Genomic DNA, 17,038 nt, shown 5'->3' with positions numbered 1-17,038 from the left:
TTGTTGGATGTTTACCAATCTGTAACTCCCCCCACAAGTTTCAGTCTCCACAGCTCTCTCTAGCACCATGAAAGTTATTCGCTGATGTCTTAACACATGTCTTATCAGCCTTCCTCTTCTTCTTGGAAGTGTGTTCCATATGTTTCTGTTTACGTAGATTCTGCGGAGAAACTTCTATCCAACAAATTTACATTTGACGCATACTTGACTGTCTGCATGCAGAATTTTAAGAGTCAGTACGTTCCACAAGTTGCTGAAATTGTTATCTACGACAGCATACCGAACATAATATTCAGTCATTCCCTGGAGGCTCTACGCGAATATTGTGTAACGCCGTCTGTAGCTTGTATAACGCCCTCAGTTCGGCGAGGAAGGAAGTCCACAAGGTTGGTTCAGGTATGCTATATCCATATAAAGCCGCTTATTGATGATCAACTTCCTCAGAGATACCAGATTTCGTACATTTTGTATGCTGTGTTTCGCCTGTTGTTCCAAATATTCTAGATATTTTCTGTGGGGTTAAGATCGGATGATTTAGTGGGTCAGTCCAGTTGTGCTAGAGTGCCTGAGTGTCCGTCAAATCAGGAACGAATGAGAGGAGCCCTGTGAACCCGGGTGTTGTCATCTTGGAAGAGGGCAGTATCGAAAGAACACTCATCATGAAGATGTCGGAGAAATGGCAACACTTGGTCACCGCGAATGTTGGAAGATACATCCTGGGCCACGTTCACGGTATCCTGAATAAGAAGATCCAAGCCATGGTACGCAAAACGTACTCAAAAATCACAGAACCACCTATGCGCTGATCTGCAGCCTCTACATATCGCACAGTAAACGCGTTAATGGGACTGTCATTGCGTTCGCCGTGCATCATTTGTGTAGCTCCCTGCACAGGTCCAGTACTGCTGTGTGACGCAATGAGGACGTTGACGACATTGTGGGTTCAGTTTGCTTTGAAATCAGCCTTTGTAGCGGAGATGGGAGGAAGAAAACCTGCTTGGTAGAAGAGGTTAGGATACAGAAGATGTGTAACTCTCCTAGGGTTAACAGAAGTGGTTTGCTTGAGTAGCAAGTCATTACTCTTTCTTTAATCAATTTGTTACTCTAACAGACACATATACTTCTACATCTACATAATTACTCTGCAATTCACATTTAAGTGCTTGGCAGAGGGTTCATCGAACCACAATCATACTATCTCTCTATCATTCCACTCCCGAACAGCGCGCGGGAAAAACGAACACCTAAACCTTTCTATTCGAGCTCTGATTTCTCTTATTTTATTTTGAGGATCATTCCTACCTATGTAGGTTGGGCTCAACAAAATATTTTCGCATTCGGAAGAGAAAGTTGGTGACTGAAATTTCGTAAATAGATCTCGCCGCGACGAGTTTTTGCTTCCATCCCAACTCGTGTATCATATCTGCCACACTCTCTCCCCTATTACGTGGTAATACAAAACGAGCTGCCCTTTTTTGCACCCTTTGGATGTCCTCCGTCAATCCCACCTGGTATGGATCCCACACCGCATTCGGAAGAGAAAGTTGGTGACTGAAATTTCGTAAATAGATCTCGCCGCGACGAGTTTTTGCCTCCATCCCAACTCGTGTATCATATCTGCCACACTCTCTCCCCTATTACGTGATAATACAAAACGAGCTGCCCTTTTTTTGCACCCTTTCGATGTCCTCCGTCAATCCCACCTGGTAAGGATCCCACACCGCAATATTCTAACAGAGGACGAACGAACTTAGTGAGGTGTCAGACCAAAAGCCTTTATAAGAATGTCAGATGCTTTCAAAAATTAGTAGAAACGATCTCTATCAGACACGAGTACTTGTCTGTCATCTCTCAACCCACCTGGTCACTTGGTCTAACTAATCAGTCGTCGGCACTGTGAACTACTTCAATAGTACTCACAGGTCAGATTATCTACTGTACAAGAGACAAATACCAAGCAGTAACTAGTTCCGGCCATTAACTGAAATTCACATCTCCATGTCGAGTCATCTTATGCCTTTTAGACCCTCTGGCTACAGTTGTGTACACTAACTTTTACTGTGTCATAGCTGCAAAAGAAGTATTTCTTCGTAATGGAAACCTGTGGTACATATTTGTGAATGTTCAAGCTTTTTACCATGCGCAAGAGCTGCCAACTGTTAGGCATCACTATGAAAATGTCAGCAAATCAGTGTAGCAGTGTGCAGCAGCTCATCACCAACAGAATACACGGATGTGGTTGGTTTGCTATATTCCACTGTATGATTGAATATTGTTATTTTTATTTTTCATGGTAATTATTGAAAATCATTTTACTATTTATTACAACAGAGAAAATTTGGGAATTAATTATTTTAGTCCATCAAATGGTATGTTTTGAAAACGAGACCGTATTTTTGTATAAGCTAAAAAATGGCTCTGAGCACTATGGGACTCAACTGCTGAGGTCGTTAGTCCCCTAGAACTTAGAACTAGTTAAACCTAACTAACCTAAGGACATCACAAACATCGATGCCCGAGGCAGGATTCGACCCTGCGACCGTAGCGGTCTTGCGGTTCCAGACTGCAGCCCCTTTAACCGCACGGCCACTTCGGCCGGCTTTTTGTATAAGCCTTGCATCTAAAATCACCTAAGAGCATTGCCACATAAATAATGATGCCATTCAGCTGACTGTAGTAAGTGGTATGGCTATAAAATAAGGGGACTGGTGCTGTCACAGATTAAGTACGCTTGAGCCAAATATGAACGACCAATAGCTGTGAAGCGCAAAGAATTCTCAGTCGAATGCAGCATCTCAGGTGTCAGTAGGTAAACCAGTGTGGCTGTGCCCTCCGTTTGCTAACAGCTGTTACTTCGTTTTGTCGGAAAAATGATGTGTAATAATAGAGCAACGAATTGTCGTGAATTCCGCCTGCTAAGCTTGGTGGTAACGTACAAGCGGGCCCGGGTTCGATTCCCGGTCGGGTTGGAAATTTTCTCCGCTCGTGGACTGGGTGTTGTGTCGTCTTCATCATCACTTCGTCCTCATCACCGGCGCGCAATTCGCCCAATGTGGCGTCGAATGGAATAGGACTTGGCTGCCAAACTTCCCCGAATGAGGCCTCCCGGCCAACGATGCCATACGCTCATTTCATTTCCATTTGTAGTGAAGTTTCACATGTTGTTGTTGTTGTGGTCTTTAGTCTTGAGACTGGTTTGATGCAGCTCTCCATGCTACTCTATCCTATGCAAGCTTCTTCATCTCCCAGTACCTACTGTAACCTACATCCTTCTGAATCTGCTTAGTGTATTCATCTCTTGGTCTCCCTCCATGATTTTTACCCTCCACACTGCCCTGCAACGCTAAATTGGTGATCCCTTGATGCCTCAGAACATGCCATACCAACCGGTCCCTTCTTCTTGTCAAGTTGTGCCACAAACTTCTCTTCTCCCCAATCCTATTCAATACTTCCTCATTTAGGTTTTCCGTGATTTCCCTAAATCACTCCAGGCAAATGCCGGGATGGTTCCTCTGAATGGGCACTTCCTTCCCCATCCTTCCCTAATCCGATGAGACCGATGACCACGCTGTCTGGTCTCCTTCCCCAAAACCACCACCACCACCACTTCCTCATTAGTTACGTGATCTACCCATCTAATCTTCAGCATTCTTCTGTAGCACCACATTTCGAAAGCTTCTATTCTCTTCTTGTCCAAACTATTTATCGTCCATGTTTCACTTCCATACATGGCTACACTCCATACAAATACTTTCAGAAATGACTTCCTAACACTTAAATCTGTACTCGATGTTAACAAATTTCTCTTCTTCAGAAACGCTTTCCTTGCCATTGCCAGTCTACATTTTATATCCTCTCTACTTCGACCATCATCAGTTATTTTGCCCCCCAAATAGCAAAACTCCTTTACTACTTTAAGTGTCTCATTTTCTAATCTAATTCCCTCAGCATCACCCGACTTAATTCGACTACATTCCATAATCCTAGTTTTGCTTTTGTTGATGTTCATCTTATATCCTCCTTTCAAGACACTGTCCATTCCATTCAACTGCTCTTCCAAGTCCTTTGCTGTCTCTGACAGAGTTGTAATGTCATCGGCGAACCTCAAAGTTTTTATTTCTTCTCCATGGATTTTAATACCTACTCCGAATTTTTCTTTTGTTTCCTTTACTGCTTGCTCAATATACAGATTGAATAACATCGGGGAGAGCCTACAACCCTGTGTCACTCCCTTCCCACCCACTGCTTTCCTTTCATGTCCCTCGACTCTTATAACTGCCATCTGGTTTCTGTACAAATTGTAAATAGCCTTTCGCTCCCTGTATTTTACCCCTGCCACCTTTAGAATTTGAAAGAGAGTATTCCAGTCAACATTGTCAAAAGCTTTCTCTAAGTCTACAAATGCTAGAAACGTAGATTTGCCTTTCCTTAATCTTTCTTCTTAGATAAGTCGTAAGGTCAGTATTGCCTCACGTGTTCCACTGTTTCTACGGAATCCAAACTGATCTTCCCCGAGGTCGGCTTCTACTAGTTTTTCCATTCGTCTGTAAAGAATCCGTGTTAGTATTTTGAAGCTGTGGCTTATTAAACAGATAGTTCGGTAATTTTCACATCTGTCAACACCTGCTTTCTTTGGGATTGGAATTATTATATTCTTCTTGAAGTCTGAAGTTTCACATACAAGTAGGAAAAATAGCTACTGATAGCTATTTTTATGAAAAGAAGTATATAGTGGAGGCTGTTTATCACGTGCACGAGTAGTTCAAGCGTTTTCAATATGGCTGAGATGGCCGAAATGACGTTGAAGATGACTCACATCCGGAACGACCTTCAGCGTACAAAACGGATGAAAATATAGAAAAACTACGTAATCTGGTTCGCCTGACCGTTGGTTGAGAACTCGGTCGATTGCTGAAACTGTAGAAATTGACACAGAATGCGAAAGGCAAATTTTACATAACCAATTTAACATGCGAAAAGTGTGTGCGAAACTGGTGTCGAAAATTATTACGATCGCACAAAAAGAAGCTCGTGAAAATGTTTGTACAGACGCTTTGAACACCACTGAAAATTATACTAATTTCTTGGCCAGAGTGATGATGTGTAACGAATCTTGGTTTTTCACTTAATGTACGATCCAGAAACTAAGCGCCAATGCATGCAATGGATGAACCCATCTACACCGAGAGCGAGAAAAGCTCGAATGAGCAAATCAAGATTCAAAACGATGATGATTGTTTTCTTCGATATAGTGTGTCTTCACTGGGTTCCTCAAGGTCAAACTGTTAATCAACATTACTACTTTCAGACTCTTGCTCAAATCCGTGAGAATATACGAGAAAAGCGACGCGAATTGTGAAAAAACGGGTCGTGGATTTTGCATCAAGACAACGCATCGGCTCAGACCGCATTGCCTGTTAAGAGAATTCTAGCAAAGCACAGCATCCCAGTGTTAGAGCACCCACCCAGCGTCATGCGACTTTTATCTGTTCCACAAGGCTAAATTCGCATTAAATGGAACAAGATCTCAGTCCATCGAAACAGTGAAAGAAAAAGCCGCGCGCTTCATGAAGAAGCTCACAGAGCAATATTTCCATCAATGGAAAATTCGCTTGGAGCGTTGTAGGTATAGAGAAGATAAGTACATTGAGTGTGACAATAACTAAATTGGTATGTTTTTGAAATAAAATATTTTACTGCAACAGTACCTTTATTTTACCGCCATACTTCGCAAAATCTACTTATTTGATGTCACATCGGAGAGGCCCATTTTCGTTTGTGTGCCACATGATAAATGAAATTAGTAAAAATCGGATTTTATTTTGGTGCTGGACGATATATCCGGTAGCTGCTTCGCCTTAACGTGCTGTCGTTGTTCGCTGTACAGACGGCGCGACTGACGAGTGGCGCCAGATGCTGGAAGTGAATGTGCTGGCGCTTAGCGTGTGCACCAGGGAGTTCCTGCGCGGACTGCAACGGCGCAGCACCCAGCCGGGACACATCGTGCACATCAACAGGTGACAGTCTAAGCGGCAATGTTTTTACATCGTTGCTGGCGGCCAGTTAATATTGTTATGCCGTTTCTTTACTGTTCATAATTGTTGTACAATGTTATTTAGACCCACGTCTATACTCTGTAGCCCACTGTGAAGACTATGTCAGGGGGAGTATTAGGATTTCTTCTCGTTCCATTTGAGTAATTGTGATTTTTATTGGTCCGCTAAAATTACCTTTCATACAGCCATGTGCTTGTAACTCAGGACACGTCATAGTGCTTACAATCTAGGCAATATATACAGACATTAATTTACATGGTCTGTGAATAATAATATTCTATATAACACAACAATGATTAACAGTACGTAATGGTTCAAATGGCTCTAAGCACTACGGGACTTAACATCTGATGTCATCAATCCTCTGGACTTAGAACTACTTAAACCTAATCCCATACTTACGATCTTACTGTTGTGGAAAAGATTTTTGCAATTTTGGTATCTCTTCCGTGTCAAATCAGTTTTGTAGCTTCCCATGTTTGTTGAACGTTTCATGTTTAAGCTTTATTCTGTTCTCCAATCTTGGCCCTTTCTATCTCTCTATCTCTCTCGCTTTCTCTTTCTCTCTCGTGTTCATTTAATAGACTGAGCGAAAAAATCGCAGCACTAGAATATAATTAAAGTAGAATAATGAAATATCGGCATTACATTTGCCTAGGTAACATACTTTAGTGATTAACAATGCAAGATGACAAGTTAATGTAAGCGCGAGACAAGCCATTGCAAATATAAAATGCTGGAACATTAATAACCAGTGTAACCGCCAGAATGTTTAATGCAAGCACGCAAACGCTGGAGTTGACCTCCGGTGATGCCCCATATTTGCTGGTGATCGAGCAGGCCAAGGCAACATGTCGACACTATGTAGAGCATGTTGGGTTACAATAGCGTTATGTAGACCATGTTGCCATCCCGATACCGGTCTTACTGCCACCGTACATTCTCGTTACCACCGCTACCAGTAACCGTGTACAGGGACTATGTTCCTGCCAAACCTTTCTGCAATATCACAGAAGGAACATTCAGTTTCTCATAGCCCTATTACACTATCTCGTTCAAACTAGGTAAGGTGTTGGTAATTGCGTCTTTGTCGTCTTACACGCATTCTTGACTAACATCAACTCACCACGTCCGAAGGTAATTGAGGCTGACGATCGTTAAAACGTGTATTTACGGCAAACCTGATTTATATACTTATAGTGCCTCTATTATCGACACTCTATTGCGACAGGCGCGAAATTTGAAAAGACATCATCTTTGCAATGTAGAAAAACGCCTACCAACTTTCGTTTATGTCGCACAACTCCTTGGTGTTAAGCCTTTTTTTCCCATCATTGTATGTTTAACTTTTAGGCATTACTGTATCTAATGCCACACTTGGTGGTTCTCTTGTGAACTCCGGACTTTCAAAGGGCGAGATCGCATTTTACATTGCACAACAGTGATGTAACTACACTCTGTCGGGTTGACATTGAAGTTGGTGCTGTAATAGCTCCTGTCTGTTGCAGCGTGGGTGGGCACTGGGTCCCGTCCCTGCCTGGAGCGGCCGCCTACGCCGCCAGCAAGCACGCCGTGACGGCCCTCACTGAAGGGCTGCGCCGAGAGCTCGTGAAGACCGGCAGGGCTGGCATCAAGGTCTCGGTAAGAGACACCTTAGAGAGTCAGCAAGGAGCAAGCTGCGCTAGCAGACGCAGTGGAGCTAGCAAGCTGCGGACGTGGTGCGTTTACAGTGTTGTTGTTGTGGTCTTCAGTCCTGAGACTGATTTAATGCAGCTCTCTATGCTGCTCTATCCTGTGCAAGCTTTTTCATCTCTGCGCAACTACTGTAACCTACACCCTTCTGAATCTGCTTAGTGTATTCATCTCTTAGTCTCCCTCTACTATTTTTACCTTCCACGCGGCCCTCCAGTACTAAATTGGTGATCCCTTCATGCCTCAGAACGTGTCCTGCCAACCAGTCCTTTCTTTTAGTCAGATTGTGCCACAATTTTCTCTTCTCCCCAATTCTATTCAGTGCCTCCTCATTACTTACGTGATCTACCCATCTAATCTTCAGCATTCTTCTGTTGCACGACATTTCGAAAGCTTCTTTCTGAACTATTTATCGTCCATGTTTCACTTCCACACAGGGCTACACCCCATACGAATACTTTCAGAAAAGACTTCCTGACTCTTAAATCTATACTTGATGTTGACAAATTTCGCTTCTACAGAAACGCTTTCCTTCCCGTAGCCAGTCTACATTCTCTATTTCGACCATCATCAGTTATTTTGCTCCCCAAATAGCAAAACTCATCTACTACTTGAAGTGTCTCATTTCCTACTGTAATCCCCTCAGCATCACCTTACTTCATTCGATTACATTCGATTATCCTTGTTTTGCTTTTGTTGATGTTCCTCTTATATCCTCCTTTCAAGACATTGTCCATTCCGTTAAACTGCTCTTCCAAGTCCTTTGCTGTCTCTGGCAGAATTACAATGTCATCCGCAAACCTCAAAGGTTTAATTTCTTCTCCATCGATTTTAATTCCAACACCAAATTTTTCTTTTGTTTCCTTTACTGCTTGCTCAATATACAGATTGAATAACATCGGGGATAGGCTACAACCCTGTCATACACCCATCTCAACCACTGCTTCCCTATCATGCCTCTCTACTCTTGTAACTGCCATTTGGTTTCTGTATAAACTGTACCCCGCCATTTTCAACAAGTACACCAAGTCCTTTCATCCATACATGTATTTTTTCGTCATTACTAACTTTTCTACATGAGCGTGTATACAATGTAAATGGCGTATTACTATGAACATAACTAGGTCTGCTTTGTGTCTTCGGGTCAATTTCACAATGCTAAGTCTTGTAGGCGATGACTCTGTCGGCGAAAGATTCCAGTCCAGAAAGTGAAGCGTTTTCACAACGAACCCCTGCCACCTTCAGAATTTGAGAGAGAGTAGTATTCCAGTCAACATTGTCAAACGCTCTCTCTACAAATCCTAAAAATGTAGGTTTGCCTTTCCTTAATCTAGCTTCTAAGATAAGTCGTAGGATCAGTATTGCCTCCCGTTTTCCAACATTTCTACGGAATCGAAGCTGATCTTCCTCGAGGTCAGCTTCTACCAGTTTTTCCATTCGTTTTTAAAGAATTCTCGTTAGTATTTTGCAGCTGTGACTTATTAAACTGATAGTTCGGTAATTTTCACATCTGTCAACACCTGCTTTCTTTGAGACTGGAATTATTATATTCTTCTTGAAGTATGAGGGTATTTCGCCTGTGTCATACATCGAGCAAGATGGTGAGCAAACCAGATGGTAGGTTTTGTCTTGGCTGGCTCTCCCAAGGCTTCAGTAGCTCTAATGGAATGTTGTCTATTCCACAGGTCTTTTTTTGTCTTAGGTCTTTCAGTGCTCTGTCAAAATCTTCATGCACAATCATATCTCCCATTTCATCTTCATCTATGTCCTCTTTTGTTTCCATAATATTGCCCTCAAGTACATGGCACTTGTATAGACCTCTATATACTCCTTCCATCTTACTGCTTTTCCAACTTTGCTTAGGACTGGTTTTCCATCTGAGCTCTTGATATTCATCCAGCTGGTTCTCTTTTCACCAAACGTATATTTAATTTTCCTGTAGACAGTATCTATCTTACCCCTAGTGATATATGCCTGTACCTCATTTGTCCTCTAGCCATTATTGCTTAGCCATTTTGCACTTCCTGCCAATCTCATTTTTAAGACATTTGTATTCCTTTTCGCCTGCTTCATTTACTGAATTTTTGTATTTTCTCCTTTCATCTATTAAATTCAATATCTCTTCTGTTAGCAAAGGATTTCTACTAGCCCTCTTCTTTCTACTTACTTGGTCCTCTGCAGCCTTCACTAACTCATCTCTCAAAGCTACCCCTTCTTCTTCTGCTGTATTTCTTTCCCCTGTATTTGTCAACCGTTCCCTAATGTTCTCTCTGAAACTGTCTAGAACCTCCGGGTCTTTCAGTTTATCCAGGTCCCATCTCTCTAAATTACTACCTTTTTGCAGTTTCTCCAGTTGTAATCTACATTTCCTAACCAATAAATTGTGATCAGAGCCCACATCTGCCCCTGGAAATGTCTTACAATTTAAAATCTGGTTCCTAAATCTCTGTCTTACCGTTATATAATCCATCTGAAATCTTCCAGTTTCTCCACGCCTCTTCCATGTATACAACGTTCTTTCATGATTCTTAAACCCAGTGTTAGCTATGATTAAGTTACAAGTATGCTCTGCACAAAATTATACCAGGTGGCTTCCCCTTTCGTTCCTTACCCCCAGTCCATATTCACCTATTACTTTTCCTTCTCTTCCTTTCCCTACTATCGAGTTCCAGTCCCCCATGACTATTAAATTTTCATTTCCCTTAACCATCTGAATAATTACTTTAATCGCATCATACATTTCTTCAATCTCTTCATCATCAGCAGAGCTAGTTGGCATATAAACTCGTACTGCTTAGTAGGTGTGGGCTTCGTGTCTACCCTGGCTAAAATAATGCGTTCACTATGCTGTTTGTAGTAGCTTACCCACACTCCTATTTTTTTTTATTTATTATTAAACTTACTCCTGCATTTCCCCTATTTGATTTTGTATTTATAACTCTGTATTCACCTGACCATAAGTGTTGTTCCACCTGCCACCGAACTTCACTAATTCCCACGATATCTAGCTTTAACCTATCCATTTCCTTTTTAAATTTTCTAACCTACCTGTCTGATTAAGGGATCTGACAATCCATGCTTCGATCTGTAGAATGCCATTTTTTTTTCTCTTAATAACGACGTCCTCCTGTGTTGTCCCCGCCCAGAGATCCGAATGGGGGACTATTGTACCTCCGGAATATTTTACCCAAGAGGACGCAATCATCATTTACCCATACTGTAAAACTGCATGCCCTCGGGAAAAATTACGGCTGTAGTTTCCCCTTGCTTTCAGCCCTTCGCAGTACTAGCACAGCAAGGCCGTTTTGGTTACTGTCACAAGGCCAGATCAGTCAATCATCCAGACTGTACCCCTGCAACTACTGAAAAGGCAGGTGCCACTCTTCAGGAACCACATGTTTGTCTGGCCTCTTAACAAATACCGCTCGGTTGTGGTTGCACCTATGGTACAGCTATCTTTATCGCTGAGGCATGCAAGCCTCCACACCAACGGCAAGGTCCATGGTTCATGGACATTACATTACCTGACAAGAAAAGTGAAACACCCCGAAGATATGGTTGGATGCCAATGTATCTTTGCATATGTATATTCCAGTGTTGGGTATGTAAACGATTACGATTGCAATTCTCTGCAACAGTTAGAATTGCCACCAGAGTGCATTACTGCTGTTCATGTCTAGTGGTGTAACCAGACTTGATAGGGTATATAAAGAGTGTGAACAGCATTAGAAGTTGAGTGATCACTGTGAAAGACACAGAGGTGCCGCTTACCCATTGTGAGATAGTGCCATATGAGACAGTTTGAAAGAGGTCTCATTGCGGGTCTCCATTTGACACTATGGCCAAATCACGCAATATTGAGATTTGTGGGGCATTCAGGTGTGACAGTGGCCTGATGTAGGACTGCACAGGAATGCAGGGGTAGGCATACTCATCATCAAGATACCAGCCGACCACGTATCACCACCATAAGGGAGGATCGCCCTATTGTGCACCAGACATATTGGAACCCCTTCACAATTGCACCTGCTAACCTATAACAAGTAACGGACAGTCAGCAACATTCTGTGGCATACCACACCATTGGACAGAGACTTCCAGCAGCCGGAATACAGAATTACTGTCCCATGCTCACTTTGATGTTAATACCGCAATACAAACAGTTGCGTTTGGAGTGGTGCCATAACTGGGAAGAATGAACTGCTGATGACTGTGCTTAGTGATGAATTGTAGTTCTGCACTCTCCAAGGTGACCATCGCCTGCAGGTATGGCAATGACCTGGGGTTCTTGTAGTGTTTTTGAGGGGCACATCATTGTTGCTCCTGGCATGGTGTGGGAAGCCATTAGCTACGACTTCAGGTCACAGCTGGTATTACCTCTCATGTGACAGTGTCGTGATGCCACTTTTTAATAGGACAATGCTCACCAACGCATGACACATGTCTCTATGAACTGTCAGCGTGATGTTGAGTTACTCTCGTTGCCAGTATGTTCCCCTGACATGTCTGTGATAGAACATGTTTAGTACCAGCTTGAATGTAAACTCCATCCCAGTGTCAGTATTCAGGATATCTAGGGCCAATCGCTTTTTTGATACCCATTGCATGCATCCAGCTGGGGAGGGGGGTGAAATGTCATATTGATAAGAGAGCTCATGCTGCCAAGTTCTTTGTAAATTTGACTCGATTGCGTAATCCCTGAAAGAACATAACATATGATCTCAACCCGTGAAGTTTCATTTTGTTCCCTCCTCCCTTTCTTGGTGCTTCACTTTTTTGTCGTGCAATATATATCTGGTGTGGATGAAACGCAGACAGCCTCACCAAATTATAATAAAACGTAAAAAAAGACTGTTTTTCTTTAATTACCTGAATATATCCTCGCAGGTCCAATATAGTTGCTCCAAAGGCTTCCATAACAATTTTATTAATTGTTCTAAATCAGTAGGCTTTCATGGTCGAAGTCAGTTTCATCAAAATCTTTCTGGATGTGTCGCTGCCTTATCTAATAAAATACTTAAAACACCAAACTACTAAAATACACCAATGTTTCGACCGAGTTGAAGAAATCTTCCTTTCAACAGACGCCTTTCGCCAAAAATCTCAAAGTTACTCCTAATCTCTTGTTGAGCGAACTTACGTTTCTCATTAAGGTATTTTGCTTTTTATTGTATGTAGCATCACCATAAGTAATTTCTCATATGATGCAGGACTCATCCGAATATAATTTACGAAATCTGTTTGGTCCATGTTTCTGACTGCAGTCAGTATACTGAAATCCGACAACTCGCCCCTTTTGACGCTATTTGCGGACCTATTTCCTATTTTGACAGTAATAGTTAATGATTGAAGCACGTACTTCTTTTGCGTGTTCGACATCTTAACCTTATGAAGTCGAGTTGCAAACTGAAGTCAAACAATTTTGACTAAATTAATGATGGCTTTAGAGTCGCTCCAATATACAGTACTACTATAAATGAATCACTCGTTTTCAAGACTCTGTATTTTTCAGTGTATGACATATACAACTATGACTAATACTTGAACAGATCTCATCAAGTTTGCAATCTGCTCACTACAGATGTTCTGTGAGTGTCCTATGGTCGCACAACACACTTCCTAGCAGTAGCCAAGTTCGTTCAATACCTTATGTAGCAACATCCCATCACTGATCATCACAGCAGCATTGATGGGTCTTTTGATCTGTTTCAGTGTTCTTGGTATTTGAGGTACGTATACATGATCCTTACTCTATCCCCAAAGGGAAAAGCGACAAGGCATCAGGTCAGGCAACCTACGGGCCAAGGGAACTGAGCAACTTCATCTTCACCACTACACCCAATCCAGCGATGTGGAAATTGTTCGTTTAGGTAGCATCTGACATTGATACTCCAGTGAGGGAGTGCCCCATTTTGTTGGAAGGTGAAATTCTCGGAATCAGCAATCAGTTTTCCAGACAATCTCAACTGCAAGATATCAAAGAAAGAGGTACCCCATACAGTCTTCTCAAAGAAGAAAACCAGCCCATGCAGCTAAGTCTGTGACATTGCACAGAAAACATTAATCTTCTGCGAATCTCCTTCATGCACCATAGTTTCAAGAAGATTTTCAGTGCCCCATATTCACTCACATTGTGGCGATTACTCTTTCCAGACAAATGAAAGGTTGATTCGCCGCTCAATATCAGCTTCTTGGCGAAATATTCGTCCTCAAGTGCTTCCTGCATTGTAACACAAAATTGAAGGCGCTGCCCTAAGTTTATGGTAGAAACTGTTGCACGAGTTCGTGGCTTGACCGGAGCGTTCAATTTTCGGGATTGCATACAAAACTTTTCCTCATTCTCTCCAGGTTTGCATCTGGCATACTTGGTCAATCGGTTCTCTTCTGTTTACAGAGACAACACAGTGTCCATAAACTGTCGACACCAATGCACAGTGCTCTGTTCACATGGCTGTTCTCCTCCACAATTCATTCTGAGTACACGCTGCACTGTTGTAAGTGATAAACATCTCGTATGTTCCAACACACCAAAAACTCTTTTCTTGCGTGGTCGTCATTTTGCCAAGGCACTGCACTCCTAACTCAGTTAGTTTACAGTTCTATTCATGCGTCAATCATATTTGCACAGTAATACTTTGGAAAATATAGAATTCTGAAAACGATTTAATCATTTATAGTAGCCCTGTATCGAAGGTTTGACAAAGTAGTCTTGTCAATAAGTATTGAACATGTGCAGGGCTATTTAGAAGACAAATTCATTGACAGAATCGTTTGTCTGATTCTCCAGCCCAATGACATTTGCAGCTCGCTTTCTGTCTGTACTTTGCCCTCTCCCTAATTTTCCAGCTCGACATAACTCTGGCTTCCCATTGCAGAGGCAGCACACACGACTGGAAATGACACCAGAAAAATACTGGAAAAAAACAGTGCGCTGTACGACTTGCCCCTTCAGATGTCTCGCTAGACAATTGCAACACCTCCACTACAGGAGCTTTGTAATGAAAGCTCATACAAAGAAGGAAAACACTGTCTACCAAAAATTCAAACACACTTCTCGGGTAAAATTTCTTTGTCTGAAAACTATTCAGTCTCATTAATGACAACCAAAACATTGGCCTGTTTAACATGCTACAGTTTTCGTTATATGCCAGACATCTGGCTTTTCCATAGTGCACAGTGTGTAATGGGGGGTTTCAAATTGCCACAGAAAGTGATCTGATCATAGCAACAGCCAACAGGCGACCTTATATTGTTGTGTCTTGCCACTGAAGTGGCCAACCACCATACAGCAGACCATCATATCTGCCTGAAGCTTCTGCATGAGGAAGTGGAGGAGTTCATAGAGTGCGGTGAAAGCCAGATGACGAGAAATTGTTGAGTTTCATACTGTGTTAATACTTCCTTTCTTTATTGTGTGTATGATGCTTTCGTGGGAAAACTGGATACTCTACAGGTACTAGGTACAGCATGATGCCACACTGAGAGGGCAAGATATTTTCCAGTGCTGACCAAGGGACATACCTCCCATAATCTACACTGTTTACAGTCTAATGGTAGACTTACTCACTTACTCCTCAGTTCTACAGCCCTTGTAGGGCCTTGGCCTGCATCATAATATCTTGCCATTCTATCCGGTCCAGGGCTTTCTGGCTCCATCCTCTGACACCCAACTTTTTCATGTCTTGAATTCAGTCCACTCATATCTTTCTGGAATGTCCCTTCCGTCATCTGCCTCCAGTCTTGCCATCAAAATTGTCTTCCTCCATTCTGATCATGTGTCCTGCCCACTGCAGTGGTGGTGACAATGTCAAGTTCTTTAAAAAATTCTTCTAGTCCTGTATTTGGATGGATGCACCAATCTTCTCGACTGTACATTGTGCCATATATCTTACGCAGAAGCTTTCTCTCCCAAATGCTAAGAATCTTTTCCTCATTTGCAATCATGGTCCATGTCTTGACACCATACACAACAACTGGTCTTATAATTGTTTTGCAAATGAGGGTTTTAGGTTTTCATGATAGAAGTGAGCTCCTAAGCATGGGTAGTGCAGTTGAGTAGAATCTGTTGCCTGCTGTTCTAGCTTTCACCTTGCTGCCGATGTCATTTGTCTCTGTGCTAGTCAATCCAAGATACCTGAAGTCTCTCACCCTTTCAAATTCCTTGTCGGTTATCTTGAGGTTTGGTTGATTTCATTGTTTAGTCATTGCCATATATTTGATTTTTTCGACATTGACTACCAGGCCAAGTTCTCTTGTACCTCTCTCCAGTTGTTCATTGGCTTTAGTCAGCACACCAGTGCTTCATGCGAATAATGCCAAACCATCTGTGTAGGCTACATGTTACAGTGATTGATTAAAAATGGTTCCTCCTCTATTTCACACTATCTGAATTACGACTTTTTCTAGGCAAAGGTTGAATAGCAGTGAGGAGATATTCTCACTCTGTCTCAGACCCTTCTTCACTTCCATTTCTCTGGAGATTTTGCCCAGTATTTTTACTTTGCAGTTGGTTTCACTGAGGTCACCATAGTAAGTTTCATTACATTCTATGATGCCAGTCTTGAGATGCTATCATAGGCTTGTTTAAGATCAATGTAAAGCTGGTGTATGTTTATTTGATATTCATAACATTTTTCAAGTAATATATGCAGTGTGAATATCTACCTATTTCTTCTAAAGCCACTCTGATAGTCTTTAATTCTCTCTTCCACATAGGGAATAAACCTCCTAGTTAGGATCTTGGAGAACACTTTATACGTAGTATTCAGCAGGGAGATTCCTTGATAGCTCTGAGAGTTTAATTTATCTCCTTTTTTTATGTATGAGGCACATTATAGCCTTTTTCCACTCCAATGGCATGCTCCCCTCCTGCCAGATGCTCAGTATTACTTTAGATACTGCTTTCCACAGTGTTTCCCCACCATATTTGAGAAGTTCCACCTGGCTCTGATCTTCCACAGGTGCCTTATTGTTTTTAAGATCTTAATAGCTCATGTTATTACAACTGCCTGGCCTATGCCCAAATTGACTTAGGCCTCCATTTTGTGGTCTATGTGCCTACCTCAACACAAGTGGTGCTGTTGTATCTGTGGGTGATGCCACATGCAAACAGCTCAGTATTCTTGACGTATAATGTCAGTTGAACTCTTGCCATCTTCAGAACATTCACGGTGTACAGTAAGTATAACAGGGGCCCAAGTGCAGACACCTGTGGCGCTCCGCTCTAATCGGCCATACTGTAGATATGGTGTCATCACAGCCATGTTGTTCCTCCAATGCAAGTAGCTTGT

At 42.1% G+C, this 17,038-nt stretch overlaps 1 protein-coding gene across 2 annotated transcripts in view; it reads left to right on the top strand.

Moving 5' to 3' along the window:
• The window catches only part of LOC126419053 (farnesol dehydrogenase-like), a 70,258-nt gene that overhangs the window by 36,343 nt on the left and 16,877 nt on the right, over positions 1-17,038 (top strand). Inside the window, exons 3-4 of one of the 2 annotated variants that reach the window (XM_050086125.1) lie at positions 5,888-6,017; positions 7,565-7,697. In XM_050086125.1, the coding sequence (XP_049942082.1) occupies positions 5,888-6,017; positions 7,565-7,697 (263 nt within the window). Of the gene's footprint in view, positions 1-5,887; positions 6,018-7,564; positions 7,775-17,038 lie in introns of both variants that reach the window. The other variant, XM_050086127.1, reaches the window with a different exon arrangement.

Source organism: Schistocerca serialis, chromosome 9, assembly GCF_023864345.2.
Source record: "Schistocerca serialis cubense isolate TAMUIC-IGC-003099 chromosome 9, iqSchSeri2.2, whole genome shotgun sequence".
Taxonomy (NCBI): Eukaryota; Metazoa; Arthropoda; class Insecta; order Orthoptera; family Acrididae; genus Schistocerca; species Schistocerca serialis.
Note: the sequence above shows the minus strand (reverse complement) of the source record. Positions and strands in the feature narration are given on the sequence as shown.